Below are 21,474 nucleotides of genomic sequence, written 5' to 3'. Positions count from 1 at the left end.
GTGGAATGAACTGAACTAGCCGAACTACAGTAGCGGATAGTCATCTCACGCTCTACCACAAAGGTTTTTCAATTACCCAAGCCACAAAAGATCTAGACATGCTGATCGACGAGAACAGAGTCTGAAATTACCAAAAGATAGCCATGTGCAACTATATCTACTACGGCACACCAGTTATGTCAGGTAAAATGTTTTAATACATTTTTGTGATGATTTTAATTGTATGTTTTGCGAAACGTGAATAAAATTTGTATTTTTAAGTGAAACATGGTTTAGCCTTTGCATTTTCACGTGAAACGTGATTGCTCGCTTTTTTTCTGTGAACGTGAAGCTGTTTTTCGAATTTTTCGTGATGCGTGAAAATAGAGGATATTACATGCCCGCGCGTGGATACGTGGATATCCCACAAGTGAGCCCAGCGAACGAGTGAGATATTGAGTTGAACACGAGAGGATAAAATTCATATCCACAAGCGGGCATGTAATATTCTGTTTATTATATAAACATACTAATGACGACGTTTTTAACGATTTTCCGAAGATTTCGACCACTTTCCGAAGATTTCCGAAGATTTTCCAAAATTGTTCCGAAGGCCAGACGAACGCTTCCTAACATTTTCGAATATTTTTCGAAGATTACCGAAGATTGCCGAAGAAGACCGAAGAAGATCCGAAGATGTTTCGATCACATATCAACAAATATAAGTGTAGTTAAAGGGACAAAAGAAAAATGTTATCAAAAAAGAATGATATCTTCACAGTGTGAAAGATAAAAATAGTATCTTCACTGCGCGCGATGAAGATATTTTATAGTGAAAGGAAAAATTCTGGTATTTCACTGGTGTTTATGTAATAAAGGCCAATTACTTATGTGTGAAACTTCTTTCAGAAGAGGTATAGGGAAAGTCACATTAGCCGCTGACAAGAATTGCATTCCAATAAACACGCTCGAAAGTCCTCGAAAAGTACTGAACGCATTAAATCGAAAAACATCTCTTTCGAAAGGTTTTTCACAGTGCAGGACAGCTAAAATACTTGATTCCCGTTTGTTGGGGCTTTCGCTCCACAAATCTCGGGAAAAATTTTTTCATATTTAATTTTGAAAGTGCTGTTTAATATTTACCAGAGTTTAGATATCCACGACGAAAAAGCTGCTACTCTGGACCTACCACATCGTTTGGATCGAGGGAAGCGTCTTTGGAAACCATTTTCAAAGTGCGGGCCAGGAATTTATCTTCTATGTGTTTATCCTAAGTTTACTTCGAAAATTAGTCTCGTCATTTCTTCGCATGACTGGTTCACATTAGGCTCCATAGCTGCTGACAAGAATTGTATTCTAACACGCTCTAAAGTCATTTCTCGAAAAGCACTGAACGGCTAAAGGGAAAAACATCTCTTTGTAAAGCTCTTTCAAAACGCCAGACAGTTAGAATTTGTCTTCCTCTGACTTCACGAATTGCGCTCCGAAAATCCAGACGCAAGTTTTTTCTTGTTCATCAAAATAAAACCTTCGATGTTATTACGTCATCTAAACTGGCCAATCAGGTGTCTTTCCTAAAGTAGCCTCGCAGTTTGACGACGTGCTAAAATTAGATTGAAAAAGATTATCATTGGAAGAGGCCCATGTATGGGGATTGGTCTCTTACCTAGGATTGGTTTCACGACACTCAATTGAAACCTAGGGGCGCTTTCCATTTAACTAAGAATTCCGCAATTTTCGAAAAGGGGACCAATAGTGCGGAAATTTCCTGGGAAAAGTTTCAGAAAATCCGGAAATTGTTAAATTTCCGAAAATCGAACCATTCAACTGAACTAGCCTATATACATGCACATTTGAACTAGCCTAGCCATTCATTTAAACCTCACAAGGAATGACTCTTCTAACTCAAATGCAAAAATAAAAAAAAAGGAGGGGGGGAGTCAAGTCAAAAGAGGACCGCACACAGCCTACACCAAGCACCTCGGTATCTCCTTTCTGCCTTGAATGGGTACAATAATGGGTAGAGTTACCAGAGACAATCTCAACAAGAGTAATTTCCGAGTAAGCTTTTCCGCTTTCGAGTTGGACACGACACGCCAGACATGACCTTCGCTGCTAACCGAGCAAGGTGCACTTAAGTATAGATGGTCCTGTTAGGGGATATATAAGCGTTCGACGGATGCGTTCACGGTTAAGGCTTCTAGTTAATGCTAGAAAAGCCACTGTAACTGGAAAGGGGCCACCAAGTCATAATGCAAGCCCCTTACGTCACGACTTTGAGCGCGACAATTTCTTGGACATTTCATAAATTTAGAGCTAGTCAACATAATCCTTGTCCATTGGGAGTTTTTAAAAACACTTGAGAAGTGCAAAAATCACTAGGCTGCGCCTTGTGCATCCCTCTGTACATGTACTTTACTCTTGTTCTAAAATAAGGAAACAGCTAACGCACCCGAGTGCACTGTTGAATAAATAATATATGAATAAAATATCAATAGGCATTTCCGATTGGCCCTTTGCCTCCGTATGTAAATGAGTTTATGTATGTAAATGTGCACGTTTATTGCCATGCAAATCACGTGAAAAGATTTGCAAGCGGACTGGCTTTAAGACCAAATGGCATCCTCAATGTCGTATCAACTTCTTGTAAGACCTGGTTCGCACCAGCGACATAACAACATTTATTATCAAGAGACGATTTTTTTTCCGGAAAATACGCCACGAACTCATAGGAATCTACATCCGGGACTGTAGTGGCGGAGTGATTGTGGCCGGTGTCAGTTTCAACTGATTCTCATCCCCAAATTAAGAAATATATGAGAGAGGAACAAAAAGATAAGAAATTCCATATTGATGGATGGCATGCCTGCGAGAATGTCCAAAAACAACTGTCAGCATCCTCAAAAAAGAAGGGCAGTGAAAAGTTGAGTCAATGGGTTCCCCCAATCACAAATCACTTTTGGGGAGTATCGAGACTTGCCAGGGGAATCCAGAAATCCCGAAGGAGAAGTGGTTGTCAATAACAAACCATGTAGTAAATAGACTTTCCAACCAACAGAGTGTTCAAAAAATGCTAGCATGATGCTCTCACTGAAGGCGGGCGACGAAAAGAGTGGCTCACTCTAGGTTCTCCACCACTCAATGAATTGCTAAAATAGTTCATGACACAAGGTTGCTCAAGACTGTTCCTCATCTTACAGACTGTGTACGCACAACAGCACTAGCGGCATACCACTCCCTTTACCTTATACACTTACCTAAGCATACACACTTTTCCCACGAGGTAGTGGAGGAAGCAACAAAGCTCATTGCTCTTGATCATAATCACAATACGTCACGACAACAGGTAAGACAATAGCACGTACTGTACAATTGTCAACAATTTATCCTAAAAATTACACAAGTGCTCTCTCGATGTTATGTAATTTGACAGTTAATCCAGTTGTTTCCCAAATTAGAGAGTACATGTATGTACCCCTATTGTTAACTATAATGTGCTTATCTACTTTTTGAAAACACCCCATTCCCTCGGTACTCAGGGTAGCAGAACAATATTCAATTGACAGTTCAGCACGTAAATTAACAGTGAACTTTATTCCAGAAGTCATGCCTATGATTTGACCAAACACCTATTGGGTAGGTCCCAAATAAAGCATGCACATATTTGGTAACATAGCACTGGGATCACAGGTATGCTTTGTGATATTTCAGGCAACAATCTAAAGTGGCCAGAGGGAGGGGGAGCTGAGATATAAAATTGTATGGAGAAAGGTTACTACGCGACATGATGCTAAGCCTGTGCTCCAGGAAATGCTAAGTGATGTTATTTCCCAAACTGAGGAAGTGAGCATTAGCAAAATCACTAAATATACTTACTATAAAAGTGAAACCGGACGTAGTAGCCCGGATTATAAATAACAACTGGTACACTTCATGAGAAAATATATACATATTTTTAATGAATCACATGGGAGCTTAAATTAAATATATACGTACTCATTTGGAAATTCAGTAGCAGTCAAATCCATGCCTTGCATCAAATGTTTTATGCGGATAAGGGTTGTCTTAAGCACTGCTGTATTTAAACAACCTGCCCTAAAATCATCGTGTGTGTAATACAGGTAATCGGTTCGCTGTTAAAGTCAGCTAGTGCTGATGCTTCAGCAACCTCTCTACAACACAAACATTCTCGGGGATGGCTCAATGTCGTTGTGGCGCAGTTCGAGCATTTGCACCACTCCAGGATCAATAGACGTCCGAAAAACTTCCTCCTCGCTGCCACCTGAATTTTCATCTGAACTTGGATCACTGCTGCTTTTTTTCCCTCATCGTACTCTGGTTCGAAGCTCTACGGAGTTACTGAAAATTCCTCCGCAGACGCCATATTGGAAGTCTTCGACAACGCAGTGACGTCACTAATTCTCATGAAACATTTCGGAAGAAAACATAATGAAATGTTGATTCAAAACCACTGGAATTGTTAGAGATAGGCATGAAGTATTATTTGACAACAAAAGTATTTTTAAGCCGAGGTTCCCTTTAAAGAGCAGTTTCTTCAAACTAAACCAAAAATGAGATATGCTAGCCGCCGAGCTGCAGTTCACACACGGTTTGTGCTTTCGATTCGTTTCTGTGGTTTTTGGCTTTATAATAAAAAGAACATGGAATAACTCAACGATATGAATTTCATGTTCTCGTCGCAAAAACAATATCGAACATAAAATTCATATCTTCTCGCCACCGTGTAATATCGTCTATAAACGACATAACGATATAATAACATAACGACAAAATCGTCCATATCGGTAATGTCAACATCGACATAAGGAAAAGATCAATCTTTTTTCCCTATGTCATAATGTCCGTGCCGTTACTTTGCTGTTATGACGTCATTACATCAGAATGTTCACACTGTAAACATAACAACATAACGACTTCTTTTATGTACCTATGTTTATGTCGTTATGTCGCTAAAGTGAACTAGGCCTTAAGCGACCACGACCACATTTAGGGCCAACAGATTGAAATTATCCAACGCTTTTCTTCGCTTATAACTATAGCCACTACTTGACAAGTGATTCGATCACACTGCTCAGAATTGCGTAAACGAGAGGCCCGACCTCGACCTTACAGTGAATTGTTTTCAAACAAGTGCAATACCAGCCCGACATCTAACAGGATAGAGACCATCATCTTCCGTAATTTAAGATCTTTCCGTTGGTCAACGATTCTCTTTACAGTATTTCATTAACCAAGAGAAACAATGAAAAGAAAACTTAAGGTACTTACAGTGCAAAGTGGGTGACTTGAAATGTCACAGTCCCGTTCTCTAGTTTAGCTGGTGGTCTCAGGTCCTTTGTGATGTCAACCCATTCCTGTGAGCTATCCTCCAAGCTTCGGTAACATACTCTCACACTGCTTATCGACAGGTTCTGTAATTTCTGGAGGTCTTGTTCCGAAGCAACGGGTATTCTTATCGAAGCAGGCTCTTTAAGCTTCAATTCCACAGGGCACGAGATATGAAGAATTGGACCAGCAAAAGCTCTTTTTTCTTCATAATTATAATTTGGAACCTCTTGAACCTGAATACAGAGTTTCATTATGATTAAACCTTGCCTCGTTCTCGGCTGATAAGATGCTACAATACAAAACAAATCTTTTACGTTTAACATAGACTACGAGTAGTCCCTATTGTTTTTCACATTACGCTCGACGTGAGCGTCAGGAGCTGCAAAAATATTCTGGTAGTCAAGATATTTGTCATGTGGGCTGTCAGTTCTGCTTTTCTAACGTTAAGGAAAAAGACCTCGACAAACAAATTCTACATTATCGCTCTGAACCCTCTAAAACCTGTCCAGCTATTTTAGTACAATCTATTCGCCCCAAAATTCAGGAGGTCAATTCTAAACTTTTCAACCATTTACACCAAATTAGGCCCAAATGCAAAAACTTCAACAATTAATAGGTCCTCAAATTACTTGTGACTTATCACTTGAAAGCCTTAACACCGTGGCTTCTATTCCAGAAAATCTTCCGCTTTCCAACTCAGAGAAATCCGTCCCCAGTAAGCTAAGGGCTTGAATTTTGTTCTTATATCCAAAAAGCTGCACGAATTCTCAGTTAGGCAAGATGTTTAAAACTTCCTTCACCGCGTTCAACTGGAAGCCTTTTTCCATAATAAAGAGGATGATTCTAACACCTCGGACAAAGATACTTTCGAGACGCTTCAGACTCGAAAATCGAAGTGGACTCCCCCGGAGGGCCAGTTCGCCTCTTTAGATTTTTTCATTAATAAATGCCGTCACGACATCAATAAACTTAATTTCAATCGTAACACCAAATCGTCCAACCTTTCTTCGGAAGAGAGGGCGCCGCTAAAAAATCTTAGTAAGTGCAAAGGCATAATTGTCAAAGCGGCCGACAAAGGCGGCGCTTTGGTTGTTAGGCGGGCCGACCTCTACCAGGCCTACTCTTGGACCTTAAGTCGCCGTAACTTAAGGCGACTTTAGGCGACTTAAGCAAAATTGGCAGAAAAAAAAATGCGTCTTTAGGCCATTTAAAGCGATTTTGGGCGCCTCAAGGCGACTTAAGGCGGCTTAAGGTTTTAAGCGATTTTAGGCGACTTAAGGAGACTTTATTTCACTCGAGTGATATAAATATAAACTTACCAACAGTCTCTCAATATATCTCTTGCAATAAAGCAATATTGTACCAATACTGGTACATAATTAAGTCACCACAGTCTCAAATATCCAGGGCTGGGTTGTTCAAAGCCTGCATGGTTAAACTAACCCAGGATTAGAAAAAAATTTGATTACAGTAGTAGCCCACGTATAAGAACATGAAATTTTCAATTTAGCCTAAATAGGTTTTTATATAAATGGTGCTTAAAGCAAATTTAGGCTACCAAGGTTATTAAAATAGGTTCTTATATTTTCATATAAATTTCATCTGAATATACTATATATATTATAAATATCATCTCATAATACAGTATATATCATTTATTTGTACCATAGGGCAATGCCTATAGGCAGTTCAGTGCAGGTACTTAAGCTTGAGAGAAAAAAAAAGTTATATCAAGTTACTTTCTTAAAATAGATGATGATCTTAATTCAGCAGTTTCTACCTATACACTTTTACAGCAACCCCACTGATAAGAACTTAACTTAAAATTTTAGCCTTAACAGGTTCTTATGTGGAGGGGGCTTAAAATGAAAATTTTAGCCTAACAGGTTTTTAAAACCCAGGTTCTTATACGTGGGCTATTACTGTACTTTCATTAATGTAACGTTTCGGTCCAGTTTTCTGTTTATGTTGTTTGTCTTTCAGTTTTGAGTTTGATTCATCTTAAAACAACTGACAACCATAAGCAGTGAAAAATATTTCTATACAAAAAATAATATATTACCTGGGTTAGCGCTAACCGGCTTTCGAACAACCTGGGCCAGATTTCAAACCATTAAAAAAGTAGTATTAAAGAAAGAATTACCACAACACTGAACAGGTACTGCTATAAAAATAATAGTAACAGTAAGCTACCAGCAAGGTAGCGTGAATATTAGTGAAGATATCGCAATAAAAAAACAAAAAAACAAAAAAAAAATCAAACAAAACTAATAAAAATATATTCATAGTGACAAAAAATTTTAAATTTAAGATATCTTGATTTAATTTAAAATGTTGGAAAATTTCCATAAATCATTCAAACAACAGGGAAATTAAAATTAATTTAGCTCATTAACATGCAGTTATTTTACAATGCTTCCCGAACTATAAAAATGGTTATCTTGGTAGACTTATCTGCCATATTTTTGGCATTCCCACTGTCAGTTTTGGCATCTCCACTGTCAATTTCAGTCCTTTTCAGGGACCCAATCGATTTGTTGCTCTCCTGGCTCAGTCAGACAAAATATTCTAATACCACAATGAGTACCGCTTGCTAAGCTCCTTCGTAAGAACACTTCCTGTCAAATTTCACCAACTACTTGTCAGGCTCCAGAAAACTTTGATGACCCTGGCAGTTTAAACAGTGAATCGAATCTTTTTTGAAAGGTTTTTACCACGGTTGATCCGACCACCAGGAAATACACCTTCCAAGCTTTCACTAGTTTCCACCTGCCACATTACAAATGCCCTTGGCGACATTTTCACAATGAAATACTAAAAATTGATATATCGATACCAGACACACTGGTCTCCCAGTAACCCTTGCGCCGCTAACTGGTTTCCATGCTTCTAAGAGACGAGACATCGGCCTGTGCCACGAAAATTCGAGTTCTCTTGCTAAGTGTTCGGGTGATTTCAAATCACCCGATTACAAATTACTGTATTCAAATTTCGGAGAGTATTTGTTTGGCGATTTGTTTTCTTTCTTGTTTTTTTGTAAACGCCTTTCGGAGTAATCATACTTTTGTGACCTCGCGTACTCTTTACTGTCTTTAGTTACGGGGCCAAACTAAGTCACGCGTTCCAAATATTCGCCTGGCGGCCATGTTTACTGAGAGTTGATCACAGCGAATTTTCTGTACCTTAGCTTTCAATAGTAACAGTAGCGCAGTCCACGTAAAGTGTATAAGAGATGTGAATATCTGGCTTTATCAAATGTACGAAAAGGATAGATAAACATTATGCTGCAAGTTGGTTCGTCCAATTACGAAATTCAATCGTTTACACCGTCAGTTGGTCGAATGTGGAGACAAACTACAAGTAATGATTTTTTCTGGAGAAATGGCCCACTTTTGTCACTCTTTTACACTGCATGAGTAAAGTATTTAAAGTGTAGACTCAGTTCGGTTCAATTGATTCCGGATGACCATATTTTTACTGCTCAGTGTAAAAGTGACTAGAAAGAACTGAGCTTTAACAGAGAAATATCTTTCTGTTTTTTTTTTATTTTTTTTTATTTTTTTTTTTATTTTTTATTTTTATTTTTTATCTTGATGATCTGGAACAACTCTCACTGTTGCTGTTTATTAATTATAAATTGTACGTCTTCGGAAGATTTGATTCAGTAATATCGTACAAAAATTAATAATCTTAAATGAAATTATTGCAGTATAGCCATTTGTTATAATTTCATTCCATATTTAATATATTTCCTGATGATAACACAGAGTGTCATCTTCATCTTTGTTATTAACTCTTTTATAATGAAACACAAGAAAAAATAAAACTTAATAGAAATAAAAAGCCATCTGTGAGAGAGTATACATCAGATTGTCATTTCTAATTACATATTATCTACATGTAGAAATTATTCCCGCTAACATGAAGGCTAGACAGGTGCAGAACAATTATAATATTAGATTTTTTTATGTATAAGGAAGCCACGGATTTGAGGTATAATACACTAATTGTCGGGTCCTCAGCTTCTTAATGGACCCTAGTCAGCTCGTGCTATTTTCGATGCCATCAAAATTATTGATATTGCATGGTGAGGCGAAGTCTTGTTGCTTTACTGTAAGTTGTGTTCCTCAAAGTATGTCCCTTTATCTTTAGTACATGTAGCTTCACAGTGATTTTCTTTGCTTTGACATGCTCTGAATAAAACAAAAAAGCCAAGCTCTTGTTTGTAAACAAAAACAAAAGTTTGGCTGACTGGGACCCTTTAAGGGGAGTTTTAGATGGCTCAAATGCATTGGGAACGAGTGTTAAAAAAAAAAATAATAAAAGCACACCTATTCAGGTTACCTCTGCTGCACCCTGGCCCCCATGTTCCGTAACCAGTACCCATTTACACATCTGGGTGAGGAGAGGCACTATGACAGTACGAACACAATGAAATGATCCCCAATAGGGTCCATTGCCCAAACCATTGGACCATCCGGCCTCGTCCTCCATAGGGTTAGAGTGGAGTTTACTTTAAAATGACAGTTATAAGTCTAATAATCTTCTACAGAGGCAGTTTGAGTGTGTTGAAACCTTTTAACATTGTGTAACCGATAGCAACTTAAGGCGACTTTAGGCGACTTAAGGCGACTTAAGGCGACTTAAGGCGACTTAAGGCGACTTAAGGCGACTTAAGGCGACTTAAGGCGACTTAAGGCGACTTAAGGTGACTTAAGGTGACTTAAGGCGACTTAAGGCGACTTTAGGTGACTTTAGGCGACTTTAGGCGACTCAAGGTCCCAGAGTAGGCCTTCTACCAAAAAGAAGCCTTGCGCAACTTTCTGACACCTCTTTTTATGCTAAAGTCGATAAAGATCTCACTTCCACTAACCAACAAATTGTCAAGAGCACTATTAACGACCTTATAGTCAAACAAGAATTGCCGGCTACTGATACCACTTTCATCATTAGAACTCCAAGAACTTCCTGTATTTACTTTTTACCTAATATTCACAAACCTAACAATCCAGGTCGGCCTATCGTCTCTGCCGGTAGTTGCCCTACCGAACCCATTTCCAGCTACTTAGACAAAATTAAGGCACCTATCGTCAGATCTTTACCGTCATACGTTAAAGACAGTCAACATGCACTTCAAATTTTTCGCGATTTTAATTTCCTAGGCGAACCGTGGATATTACATCTCTTTACATCGTCATCCCAAATGGCGAAAGTCTTTTAGCCCTCAAACATCTTTTTTGATTTACACACTGTTAAGGAACCAAGCTCGGAAACACTACTCCACCTGGCTGAACTAGATGTGTTAACACTCAACTGTTTTTCATTCGCGGACGATTATTATAAACAAATCAACGGCGTGGCCATGGGTGCCAAAATGGGACCCAGCTACGCCAATCTTTTCGTGGGCAACATTGAACACCAATTTTTCAATCAATGCAACGGCCCCAAACCTGAACTCTACCGTCGCTACATTGACGACTGTATCGGCACTACCTCTTCTACCAGGGAGGACCTCAATCAATTTATAACTGCTGTCAACTCGTTTCATCCTGCTCTTAAATATACCTTAGAAATCTCCGATACTTCTTTAGCATTTGTGGATATCAAAGTTTCCATCGAAGGCAACGGTTTATGCGCCAGTGTGCACTACAAACCCACAGATTCTCATAGTAATTTGTTGTATTCATCTTCACATCCATCACATGTCAAGAATTCCATTCCTTATTCTCAGTTTCTTGGACTTCGTCGTCTTTGTAGTGGTGACTCTGATTTTTCCTTAAAATCAGAGGAAAGGTGCGATTTCTTCGACAAACGTGGCTATCCTGCTTCTGTTGTCCAAGCGGGCCATCATCGCGCCCAAAATATTGATCTACAGTCAGCACTACAATCGTCACAGACGAAAACTAATGATAGAATTCCATTCACTCTCACATTTCACCCTCAAAACCACGCAGTAAAATCCATCATTCTAAAAAACGTTAAATCACTTCAAAATGATCCTGATACAGGTAAAATCTTTTCGCAACCTCCATTAATTTCATTCACACGCGACAAAAACATAGCCAGAAGTGCATTCCAAACAAGTAATCAAGCCGAACTTTTAAATGCGTACACGCACGATGCAAAACATGTCCTTTCATTCGCAACGTTGAGAAAATATCGGAACCCAAGCGATCCATCAAGATCACTGATCATTTCACCTGTACCTCAGCCAATGTCGTCTACTGCATAATCTGCACTCTTTGCAAAAAGTTATAAATCGGCGAAACAGGGAGATGACTAAGCCACCGATTCCGAGAACACCTTCGTGACGTAGAGAAAGACGACAAAAACGCATCTAAGCCGGTCGCGAGACACTTTAATCTCCCCAATCATTCTAAGTAACATATGGCAGTCTGCGGCCTTTCCCTACATCAAGGAAGCACAGAAATCCGCAAAACTCTAGAACAAAAATTTATTTTTAAAATCGACACTCTTAATCCTCACGGTATCAACGAACGCTTTTCATTCAACTAATTTATTCCGTTGTTCTACACGTTACCATGCACCAACAATTAGCGTAGCTCCATCTTTCTGTATATAAACCACACACAACCCACAATTCCTCGATTCGCTTCGACGAAGGGCTAACACTCGAAACGTCAACTTTCGAATCTCTACGGTGGCCAATTCACATTATCAACCCAGTTGATAAAACCAAATTATCTTTTCTAATGTTAGACGGATCGTAAACTAAACAAACTACATGCAGGTCCATTTCTACCTAAAAACAAATTACTTTTACTTGACCATTTTTATCAGTTTGTCATTGTGTCAGAGTTGTGCTCGTTGACTTTATTTCTTTTTTGTTACATGATGGCAGTAAACCTGTGTGACATTATTCGATGGTAGGGCGGAATTTGAAATAAATCACGAGACAATTGTAAAGTTTCGATGTAAAATTCACAGTTCATGGAGGTAAAGAATTGTCTCCTAATACTTTTATTTTTATTTTATCTCATCTCGTAATTTCCTCTAATCCTTACCTCTATGTATAAGTAATGAGCGGTCCCTTGTAAAGCATTAAACTGACAAAGAACGTTTTAAATTCCCAATAATGTTCTCTTACCTTCATTGTCAATTCTACATCTTCTCGCAAAGACTTTCTGGGAATTGTCACACTCACATCCGAACACTCAGAAACTGGACTTGGGACTTGACAAGTCAACTCGGGACTTTCCATTGACGCGTCGAATGAGAATTTGTAAGACTTGAGACGACAGATCACAGCGTACAGAGAAAAGCTCGTTATTGTAGCTTGGACAGACTGTAAAGCACTTTGCCTTTCACAATTTTCACGCAGAGACTCTAAGATAAACAGATGTAAATAAGAAATATCATATGTTGTAGCCATCCCATTTTTATATGCGGTTACTGTACTATTGTCACACAGCGTGATAGAGTTCAATCTCCTCCAAGTGCAGCACAGTACTGGATGCATACCCCTTTACAAGATGGGTACTCAAACTTTTTCCGACTGTTTGGGTCTGAAAATTATTAAGGCTGTCCCACTTACAAATCATTTCAGAAGCTTAATATTTTATTTTCATTTTAACGTAACAGAAAAACGTTGTGAGAAATTTTGCCTCGATAAATGATACATGTGATAGTGTGAGCTACGACGCTCTCCACCATAGCATAAAATTTCACGTTTGCATTTTTGGAAATTTCCAGAGGCGAAGCGCGCGAGGTGTATCCCAATTTTCAAACGTTTCTGATTTTTCCCCAAATATGTATTTCCAGATATATTTGGAAACTTTCTAAAAAAATTCTTCGCGCCGTTTAACCCTGTTTGCAAAGTTAGGGAACTTTTGGTTGATTAAAAGACTCCCTAAATTGTACACCAATTCTGTAACAAAGACCTCATAACTTTGCTTTGTAACTATGGGAGATGGTGATCGTTAAAAATAAACAACTCGAGCTCCCTTTCTCTTTATCTCTCTCTCTCTCTCTCTCTCTCTCTCTCTCTCTCTCTCTCTCGGTTTGTTGATTAGTTGTTTTTGTTTCTTTGTTTTCTCTTTTTGTTTTTGTTTTTGTTTTTGTTCTTGTTTTTTTTTTTTGTTTCGTTTTTTTTTAAAGCGCTCCAACTATACAATAAAACGTCTGAACAGGGTAGCTAGCAGACAAAATATCCAGTAATCTTCACGCTCATGCCACTTTAGGCGCGTGAATCGCGCGACTTTCCTGACCGTCGGAGGCATATTCAAATAATAAAAGTACAATGCCTGCCTTCGCAAGGTTTTACGAGACTCTTCAATATCTCCAATTGTTTTGAACAACGGACGCATTAACGCTTTTTCACTTGTTAAATTACGAGCAATATACCTTGTGAATCCCAAATTACGTTTGAAGTATTCAAATTCTTCCAAATGTTGTTCTCTGAGTCAGTCTGTTCTTTCATCACCAGTTCGTATCCTCCCAAGTCAGTTGCACTGTGCAACAAGGCCACGGTAACACCAGTAAAGTTAACACCTAGTGGATCATCGCAGGCAAGTTCTATTACGCTGCTGACCAATGATTCATCACCTTTAAGAGGCAGTGAGACAGCACTGGGACGCCACGATGAACATGTGATCCGTTTGACTTCCGGCACCGCTTTAGGAGAAAATTTTATGCAAACACCGCTTTCTCTGAAGTCGCACGTGGCACCTTCCTCGGCAATTGTCTCTCTGTTTGGGAAATAGAAAAAAAAAAACATAAATGTTTATTATTTATAGTAGAGGGTCTGGAATGAGTTTAGCTGGTTGTTTAGTGGGGACCATTTCGATTACGTCTCAACAATGTTTCGTAAACAAATAAACACCTTCACAGATCAATTTGCTGTGCCGAGTTTAGTAAATGTGCGAACTTTTATAGGAATCCGTTACTGACTTTACTTCATTCCATATAATAGAATAACAGGGAATTTCTTATGGAACGGTTTTCAACTGAGTGTCGTAAAACCAAATCGAAACCAATTACTTACCAATTAGACCGCTTAGCCACTCTCAAGTCGTAGTAAAACCAAAACCAAAGCAGAAGTAATCATCTTTTAACAAATAGAATGTGGTCTAGCGTGGTCTGTACTCTTATCGACAAAGATAAGCGTCATCACAGTTGTCAAAATGTTTTGGACTCACGAGCCGCAGCCGCGTGAGTCCACAACAAATTTTGACCACTGTGATGACGCGTATAGTTCTCGATAAGAGTACAGACAACGCCAAACCACATTCGATTTGTTTTCTACCACAATATCAACGTCAAAGACAATTTTTTCTAGAGTGCGATCTGAAAAAAGCATTGCGTGACACATTGACGCGAGCAGCACTGTCTGGACTTTTATGGACAACGGCAAATTAGCCAATCAGATTGCGAGATTAGTAGCAATTGTGGTAAGAATTATTTTTGACACTCAATTGAAAACTGCTCTATGGGCGTTAGAGCGGTTTTCAATTTAGTGTAGTAAAACCAAAACCAAACCAATTACTGACCAATTAGAGTTCTCAGCCAATTTCAAACCGTAGTAAAACCAAAACCAAAACCAAAGTAAGTGTCTGATTACTTTCGACACTCAGTTGAAAACCACTCTATTCCCAACGTAATACCTTATTAGTTATTATCTTAAAAGGGTCTGCTGTGTCAACTATAGCCGATCTTATCAGTCGAATCCTTTTCAAAATTTAGTTCAACATACTTGTTGGACATTGCTCTTGAAGAAAGTTTTCACGAGTTGGAAATCAAAATTTGCAGGTGTCTTTAGCTATAAGTTGGTATTTTACGACAACTACAGAAATACTCGAATGCTCATTGGCTAATTTTCATTGTCAATAAGCAGACAGACACATGAATTTACAGTTTATGCGATGCGTAAGCGAGCGAGGGAGGACAATTTCACAAATTGTTATCGTAAAAAAAAATTGACGTCAATTTTTCATGCGTCCGTGCTGTTATTGTCAATGAATTTCGGTATAACTTTGTCAAAGTAGTCTGCGGAACCACTCGGCTATCCGCCTCAGGGCTCGCAAAAAAAATTATCTCAAACTGGTTGAAGCTGTTCTAAAAATTTTCGTGTCGGGAAGATATTTTTGGCACTCATTGGCAATGTATTCATGCTGCATGGTGAAAACTGTACTTACTCGAAGATTATAGTCTTTGGAGCGTCTTCTGGAAAACGTGAGGCTGCGAAAACTAAAAACAAAAGTGTCTTATCAAGAACAACATTGATATGCCAGTCATTTCTGTCTACTTTAAATTATGTTTTCCCAGAAAGTTTAGTGATCAAATGACATGCAAACACTGTGTCTACGTACGTCATCTAGAAAACAAGCTGCTTAATAAATGAAAATAAAATAAACTTCAGAAGACCTGTCCGCGGAAAATGTGAATGTTGTTACTGGGTGTCTGTCTTTAAAGGAAAAGGTCACTCCAAAAACTTTGCATTTTTTTCCATCACCAATAAAAATTTCACATTGAGTTGAGTTACTCACCGTTGCTTTAGCTTCTGAAGTGGATGCGATCCCAATGAAAAAGAAGTGAAAAGTTTGACACTGGGAGCAACCATTTTGAAAGAATCTTGAAAGCCAGGCCGCATATCCATGACGTCATTCAGTCCGAATTGACGCGAAGCTCAAAGGCTAAAGTTCTCCCTTTCTGTTCTAAATTCGTTTATTCAGTTGTGAGCTAAAATGTTGGGCCCTGGGCTGTAAAACCCGAACCGAAAAGGTTAGGGAAAGAGGAGTGACTTTCCTTAATTTGCCTGCAAAGAACAAAAAATTGCCAAAGAAGTGGATCGAACAGCTACGTCGGGATGAGAGATTCATGCCAAAAAAACTAAAAAATGTGTATGTGTACAACGAGCATTTCATAGACGACTGACAACACTGAATATCGATTTGAGCTTGTGGGTGGAAACACAAGAAGTAGGTCATTGAAAAATGCCTTCCGACAATTTTTCAACGGAGGGCCCTTGTAAAGGCACGCATTGCAAGCGAACGACGCATCGCAAGGAACGAAAAGGGGTAACTATATATCAGTTATACTTTTCATTTTTTTAAGATATTTTTGCCCGGCAGAACTGTCGTTGACTTGATTTGGTAAATATTATTTCTGCCCAAGAAATTGAAGCTCCTAGTTGGATGGGGACTCGAATTTCAAGAAAAACCTTGGGGCCAGCTGACCCCTAAGTTTTCAGGTTTGGTCACCAGCACAAGTATTTTAGTCGCCAAAAATTTTCAACCCTTCAGGCTTAATATATTTTAACGAAAAGACGCTAAAACGGCTTGAATCACGGGTTTTGCATGTATATATCAGTTTGCCGCCTTTTTTGAATGGCTGAATGAAATTCAATTCTTCATTTACCAGTCTTCCCAGTATTTATAAAAAAGCTTCCATATTGCAAGCTTTGATCATTATTTTTCGTAGACTGGCGCAACGTTTTTCGTGTTTTCGTGTTCATTGATGCATAGCGACTTCACGCATTTTTTTTGGGTGAATTTATTAAATTTCTTAGGGTACCGTGGGAACTTCAAATGCCCTGCAGATATCTTTAAAATTACATGTCAGACTAACCGCTTCGGTTTTATTTTATTGGAAAAGCATTTTTTCGATTTACAAATCCGGCTTTTGTGTGAGCCGAAAACTCAGAGCGTGTTTAATAATCGGCCTTGACAGCCAGGGGCGAGTTAAAATACTTACAAATTTTAAATGCTGTCTAATCTGATTTGAAATACAATCGGAAGAAGTAATTGTACATCAGTCCTACCTATATATCGACAATTACCGATAACAAGTCCTGCTCTAGCGAAATCCCATATTCGCATGTAAATAATATTTTGTCTGAAATGTGTTGCAATTTGTTTTCAATTTCATCATTAATTAAGGACGGTTTTTTTTTGTTTGTTTTTTTTTTTTTTTTTCATTTACATTATTTTTGGGAATTACAGTTGCTAATGAAAGCAGTGCTACGGTGAAAAATGAAGCTGTAATCTTACTGCATGCTTTGTCAACTAACGATGCCAGTAAACACGACACATGCGATACAAAAAAACACACTTGCAGAGTCAATTTTCCTTCCGCTGGTTTACGTATGTAAAAGTTGTATATATACTTTTTTTCTTCTATCCAAAATTTATAACATATGCTTTCCAACAATACAAATTATAATTCTCACAAAAAATCTTAGGTACTGATAAGGATTGTCATCAATTTCACATTTCAAGTTAAAGACGTCGATTTCACTTCGCATCTTACATGTAAAGTCACTGCGTATTTTACGAGTCCACGTAGTCCATAAGTGCAAAGAAACCTAGACAAAAACTTACGAGCACGAGCAAAAAGTATCCAAATCTTATAAGTAAAAACACAGACTTGTGAGGAGAAAAGCATCCGCCTGATTTAAACACACCACTGAAAACTCGTCAGTTTCTGCGATACCAGAACTCCCTCCGCATTGAACTGCCAGTAACATAAAAATGAAGACAAATCAGATCACAAGCACTAAACTGAGGATTTATTTAAGCCACCAGTTCAATTCTAAGAGCAATCTACAATTAAAAATAAACCTCCTCTTCCACTAGTTGCGTCCATTGCAATTGTACCTAAAAATGTACCTTCCATCTTGGATGACCTACTCCGGCTGTTCTCGGCAACAAACACATTCTCTTTGCGTCGGTTGGCTGCACATCTCTCACATGGGCACCACAGAGCATTTTCCAACCGATCATTCAATTCAACTTGATTATTATCTCCCGCGGAATCACTAGCACGTTCTGGCTTCAAGAGCAGCCATACTAAAGCTCAAAGAAACAAACACTCTCAGACGGAATGATGTCACGGATATGCAGCCAGGCCTTCAAGATCCTTTCAAAATGGCGGCTCCCCAGTGTCGAACTTTTCACTTCTTTCTCATTGGGATCCCATCCACTTCAGAAGCTAAGACAACGGTGAGTAACTCAACTCAATGTGAACTGTTTTATTGGTGATGGAATAAAATACAAAGTTTTTGGAGTGACCTTCTCCTTTAATAGTTTAAAAGAGTTTTGACATGCAACCTGTTAAGTTATTTTGCTTTTCCTGATGGTGGCCTCTGAACAACTTCCTGGTGATCATGAGTTTTATTCGTCTCTTGTGTACAATTACGTATTCGTGGTGGGATGACTTTCTTACTCGATTAAATTGAGTCCGCAAAATTGAGAACGTTTACTTTTTTCGCATAGGCGTCACTACGTTCTTCCAAATTGGTACCAAATCTAAATTTATAAAAAAAATAATAATAATAACAAATGAAATTTAAAAAAAATCTCTTTGGCACAGAGCAAGAAGCCTCAAAGGCCATTTTGCAGCATTTTGGATTAAAGCTGTGCTAAAAGTTTCACCAAGTACCTTCTTTCGTAAACAAATTGTTCGTACAGCTCCAAGATATTACGTAAATTGTTGAAAGAAATGCAAATTAAAATTATTTTTATTTATTTATTTATTTTTTTTTTTTCAACATAGCACAACATAAAACAACGAAATTTTCACCACCTAGTGCTTGCGTAGCTTATTATAACACCCCTTTTGCAGCTTCGGTTAACTTACATAACAAAACTCGGCCAGTATTTTTAGGTTTCTACAAGAGACTATCAAGGTAAGAGAGTGAATCCCCCATATAGGCCTTATACCCAAGGTATTATTTTTAGACATAACACTCAGTTCTTCCAAGGATATTACTCGCGCGTTGCGTGGATGATATCGTGGAGGATCTGTTTATGTCGTTTCGTTTCGTTTCAAAGCAAAGGAAAACCTCCAACGTTGTGGGGATGTCTTCTTTAATATTTTGATTACAAGCAAAGAGCTTCGGCTCTCGGTATATCTTAATAAATTTCGAAACTTTAATAGGAGTTTAAATAAGCGACGGATGTTCACTGCACAAACAGTAACAACTGAATCAACGGCAGATAAATATTTAGACAAACGAGTGCAAAGCAAACAAACACCCAAACACAAGCTAGGTAACCGAACAAACAGATGATCGAAAGTGCAGGCAGACGCGCGCTACCCAAGTAGCAAAAGCAGTTTAAGTAGCAACGGCAACAACGCCAAAGACAACGACTTAATATTCAACCTACGAATCTCGCGAGAATTTAGATTCATTCAGTTTGTCTATACTGTCAGAAATATCCCAAACAGAATATGTAGGACAGCGTCAAAATTTGAGAAAGAAATTTAATTATTGGCCGTCCTATAGTTTATGTTCTCTCGAATATGCAGAGTGTGGCTATTTCACGTTGTTGTTTTGTGACCCCTTGTTAACAATGGCAAAGAAATACACAGCACTTCCACAACGCTCTTTGTTTCGATTTGACAGTACTCGTTGCCGTTGCCGTTAAAGTTTGCTTAATTAAACCCCCTAGAACCGAATAAACGACCAAATAAAGAACAGCCAAACGAGCACAAAACAAACGAAAGCCCGGCTGAACAAAAAGACGGCTGGGAGCGCAGAAAACATCTCTGCTATGAAACGAAATCAAAACATATACAATGACGTTCCCGCCGGCCATTTCGTCTCAGGTAGTTTCGAGAAAGTCGCTTCGGCTGTCCACGCATCGCGCGAGTAACGTCCTCTGAAGAACTTGTGTACTTTGAGGGATTACCTTGGGTATAAGACCTATATGGGGAATTCACTCTCTTACCTTGATAATCTCTTGGTTTCCATCAATAAAAATATGTTTTTGGGTTTTGAATTTTTGAAGTTATACTCATGAAAGTGCTTCGGTAATCATGGGATTTTGCTGCATTTTCCGGCAAAACGGTCGCGATAATAATCATTTTAAAAGTGATTTATAAAAATGAAAATTGAGATCAACGCTCTGTGAAGAAACTAGAATAATATTAATTTTCAACAGACCATTATTTTAGCCAGGATTCCATTGGTCTTTCAGCCCGTGACGTTTCAAAGTCTTGGGAACAACAGTGGCCCTATAAGTTTCGCAACTCTAATAGTTACCTTGGTCAAACCTCATTACACTCAGCTCTCCACTGGTTTGATTGTCATTTGCAGCCGTGGACTGTTTGAGGACCGCCGTCATAACATCTGGTGGAAGGCTACTTGGTGCAAGCTTTGGAACATCTGTTGTAAAAAGGAATTAAAACCACGATATTCAATTAATTAAGGTTGTGTAAAAACTATAAACGACAAAAAAATGTTTTCACCTAGCTAATAGCAAGTGGAGCGAAGAATACAGCCGTATATCAATGCAAGTACAACCGAAATGCTGCCCTGAGAGCATGGTTGACTCAACTGTTATTTTTTACCTTCACCTGGCAAGTAATTAAACTGGATGAATCACTGACTAGGATGGCCGAATGATAAGCATTTTTTTTTTTCTGTAGACATCTCAGCGACTTACATCAGGACAAAGTCAAAGCCTCAAATGTAAATGTACATTTCCACTAGTGATTATCTCATATCACGCCACTTTCAGGCAAATGACTCTAATTATCTAAAGACGCGTTAGACATGCGCGTCCAACCTCAAGAAATTCAGATCTTCTACTCTACTAGTGCGACGGAATATCATCAAAAAAAATAAAAATCTTTCGGTAAAGACTCGCCGCATTAGCGTCAGTTGCAAGCTAATTCCAGTCCAATAGCGAGAATAAGAAAATGATCTTTTCAAAATTTGCTACTTAATACACTGCGCAGCTTAGTTTTCGAAGAGTCGGAATAGTCAAAGAGTTGCAGTCCAACAACTACTATTTTATGTATTTTCAAGCCAAATATCAAGAGCAAGTTTCCCTTTCCAAAGCAATGCACGCGCGATTGTGTTTTTTTGACGTCCAATCTAAGAATTTCAACCAAATGAATCGAATAATCTATTGAAAACATGCAGAGTGAAATACTCTTGTTGGATGCTATCATAACTGACCTTCATCTGCGGTATTGTCTTCTGCCATCCTTGACTTTTATCTCAGTACCTTCTTGAGATCATAGAAATTCCAACTTCTAAACAAAATCTTTCATTTGACTAGTAGGGGGACAAAGTTCGTTCCACGAGCCTGTGAAGGAACAAAAGAAATATTTACTGAGCCTTTCAGTTGTTACAGAAGCATATATGCTTCTGTTTGTTACAGAGATTGCATTTGGATT

At 38.5% G+C, this 21,474-nt stretch overlaps 2 protein-coding genes across 5 annotated transcripts in view; both read right to left on the bottom strand.

Moving 5' to 3' along the window:
- Positions 1-21,336, bottom strand: part of LOC145487093 (ankyrin-1-like) — a 35,289-nt gene extending 13,953 nt beyond the window's left edge. The window contains exons 1-6 of the mRNA XM_081465817.1: positions 21,254-21,336; positions 20,333-20,455; positions 15,483-15,534; positions 13,693-14,036; positions 12,437-12,675; positions 5,269-5,561 (exon numbers count right to left, since the gene is read on the bottom strand). Of these exons, the coding sequence (XP_081321943.1) occupies positions 5,269-5,561; positions 12,437-12,675; positions 13,693-14,036; positions 15,483-15,534; positions 20,333-20,455; positions 21,254-21,281 (1,079 nt within the window). The 5' untranslated portion in view covers positions 21,282-21,336. The remainder of the gene's footprint in view (positions 1-5,268; positions 5,562-12,436; positions 12,676-13,692; positions 14,037-15,482; positions 15,535-20,332; positions 20,456-21,253) is intronic.
- The window catches only part of LOC145487121 (uncharacterized), a 29,710-nt gene continuing 29,526 nt past the window's right edge, over positions 21,291-21,474 (bottom strand). For all 4 annotated transcript variants that reach the window (XM_081465844.1, XM_081465845.1, XM_081465847.1 and 1 more), the window contains one exon: positions 21,291-21,383. The gene's annotated coding sequence lies outside the window, so the exon portion shown is untranslated. The remainder of the gene's footprint in view (positions 21,384-21,474) is intronic.

This window comes from Orbicella franksi, chromosome 5 (genome assembly GCF_964199315.1).
Source record: "Orbicella franksi chromosome 5, jaOrbFran1.1, whole genome shotgun sequence".
In the NCBI taxonomy this organism is placed as follows: domain Eukaryota; kingdom Metazoa; phylum Cnidaria; class Anthozoa; order Scleractinia; family Merulinidae; genus Orbicella; species Orbicella franksi.
Note: the sequence above shows the minus strand (reverse complement) of the source record. Positions and strands in the feature narration are given on the sequence as shown.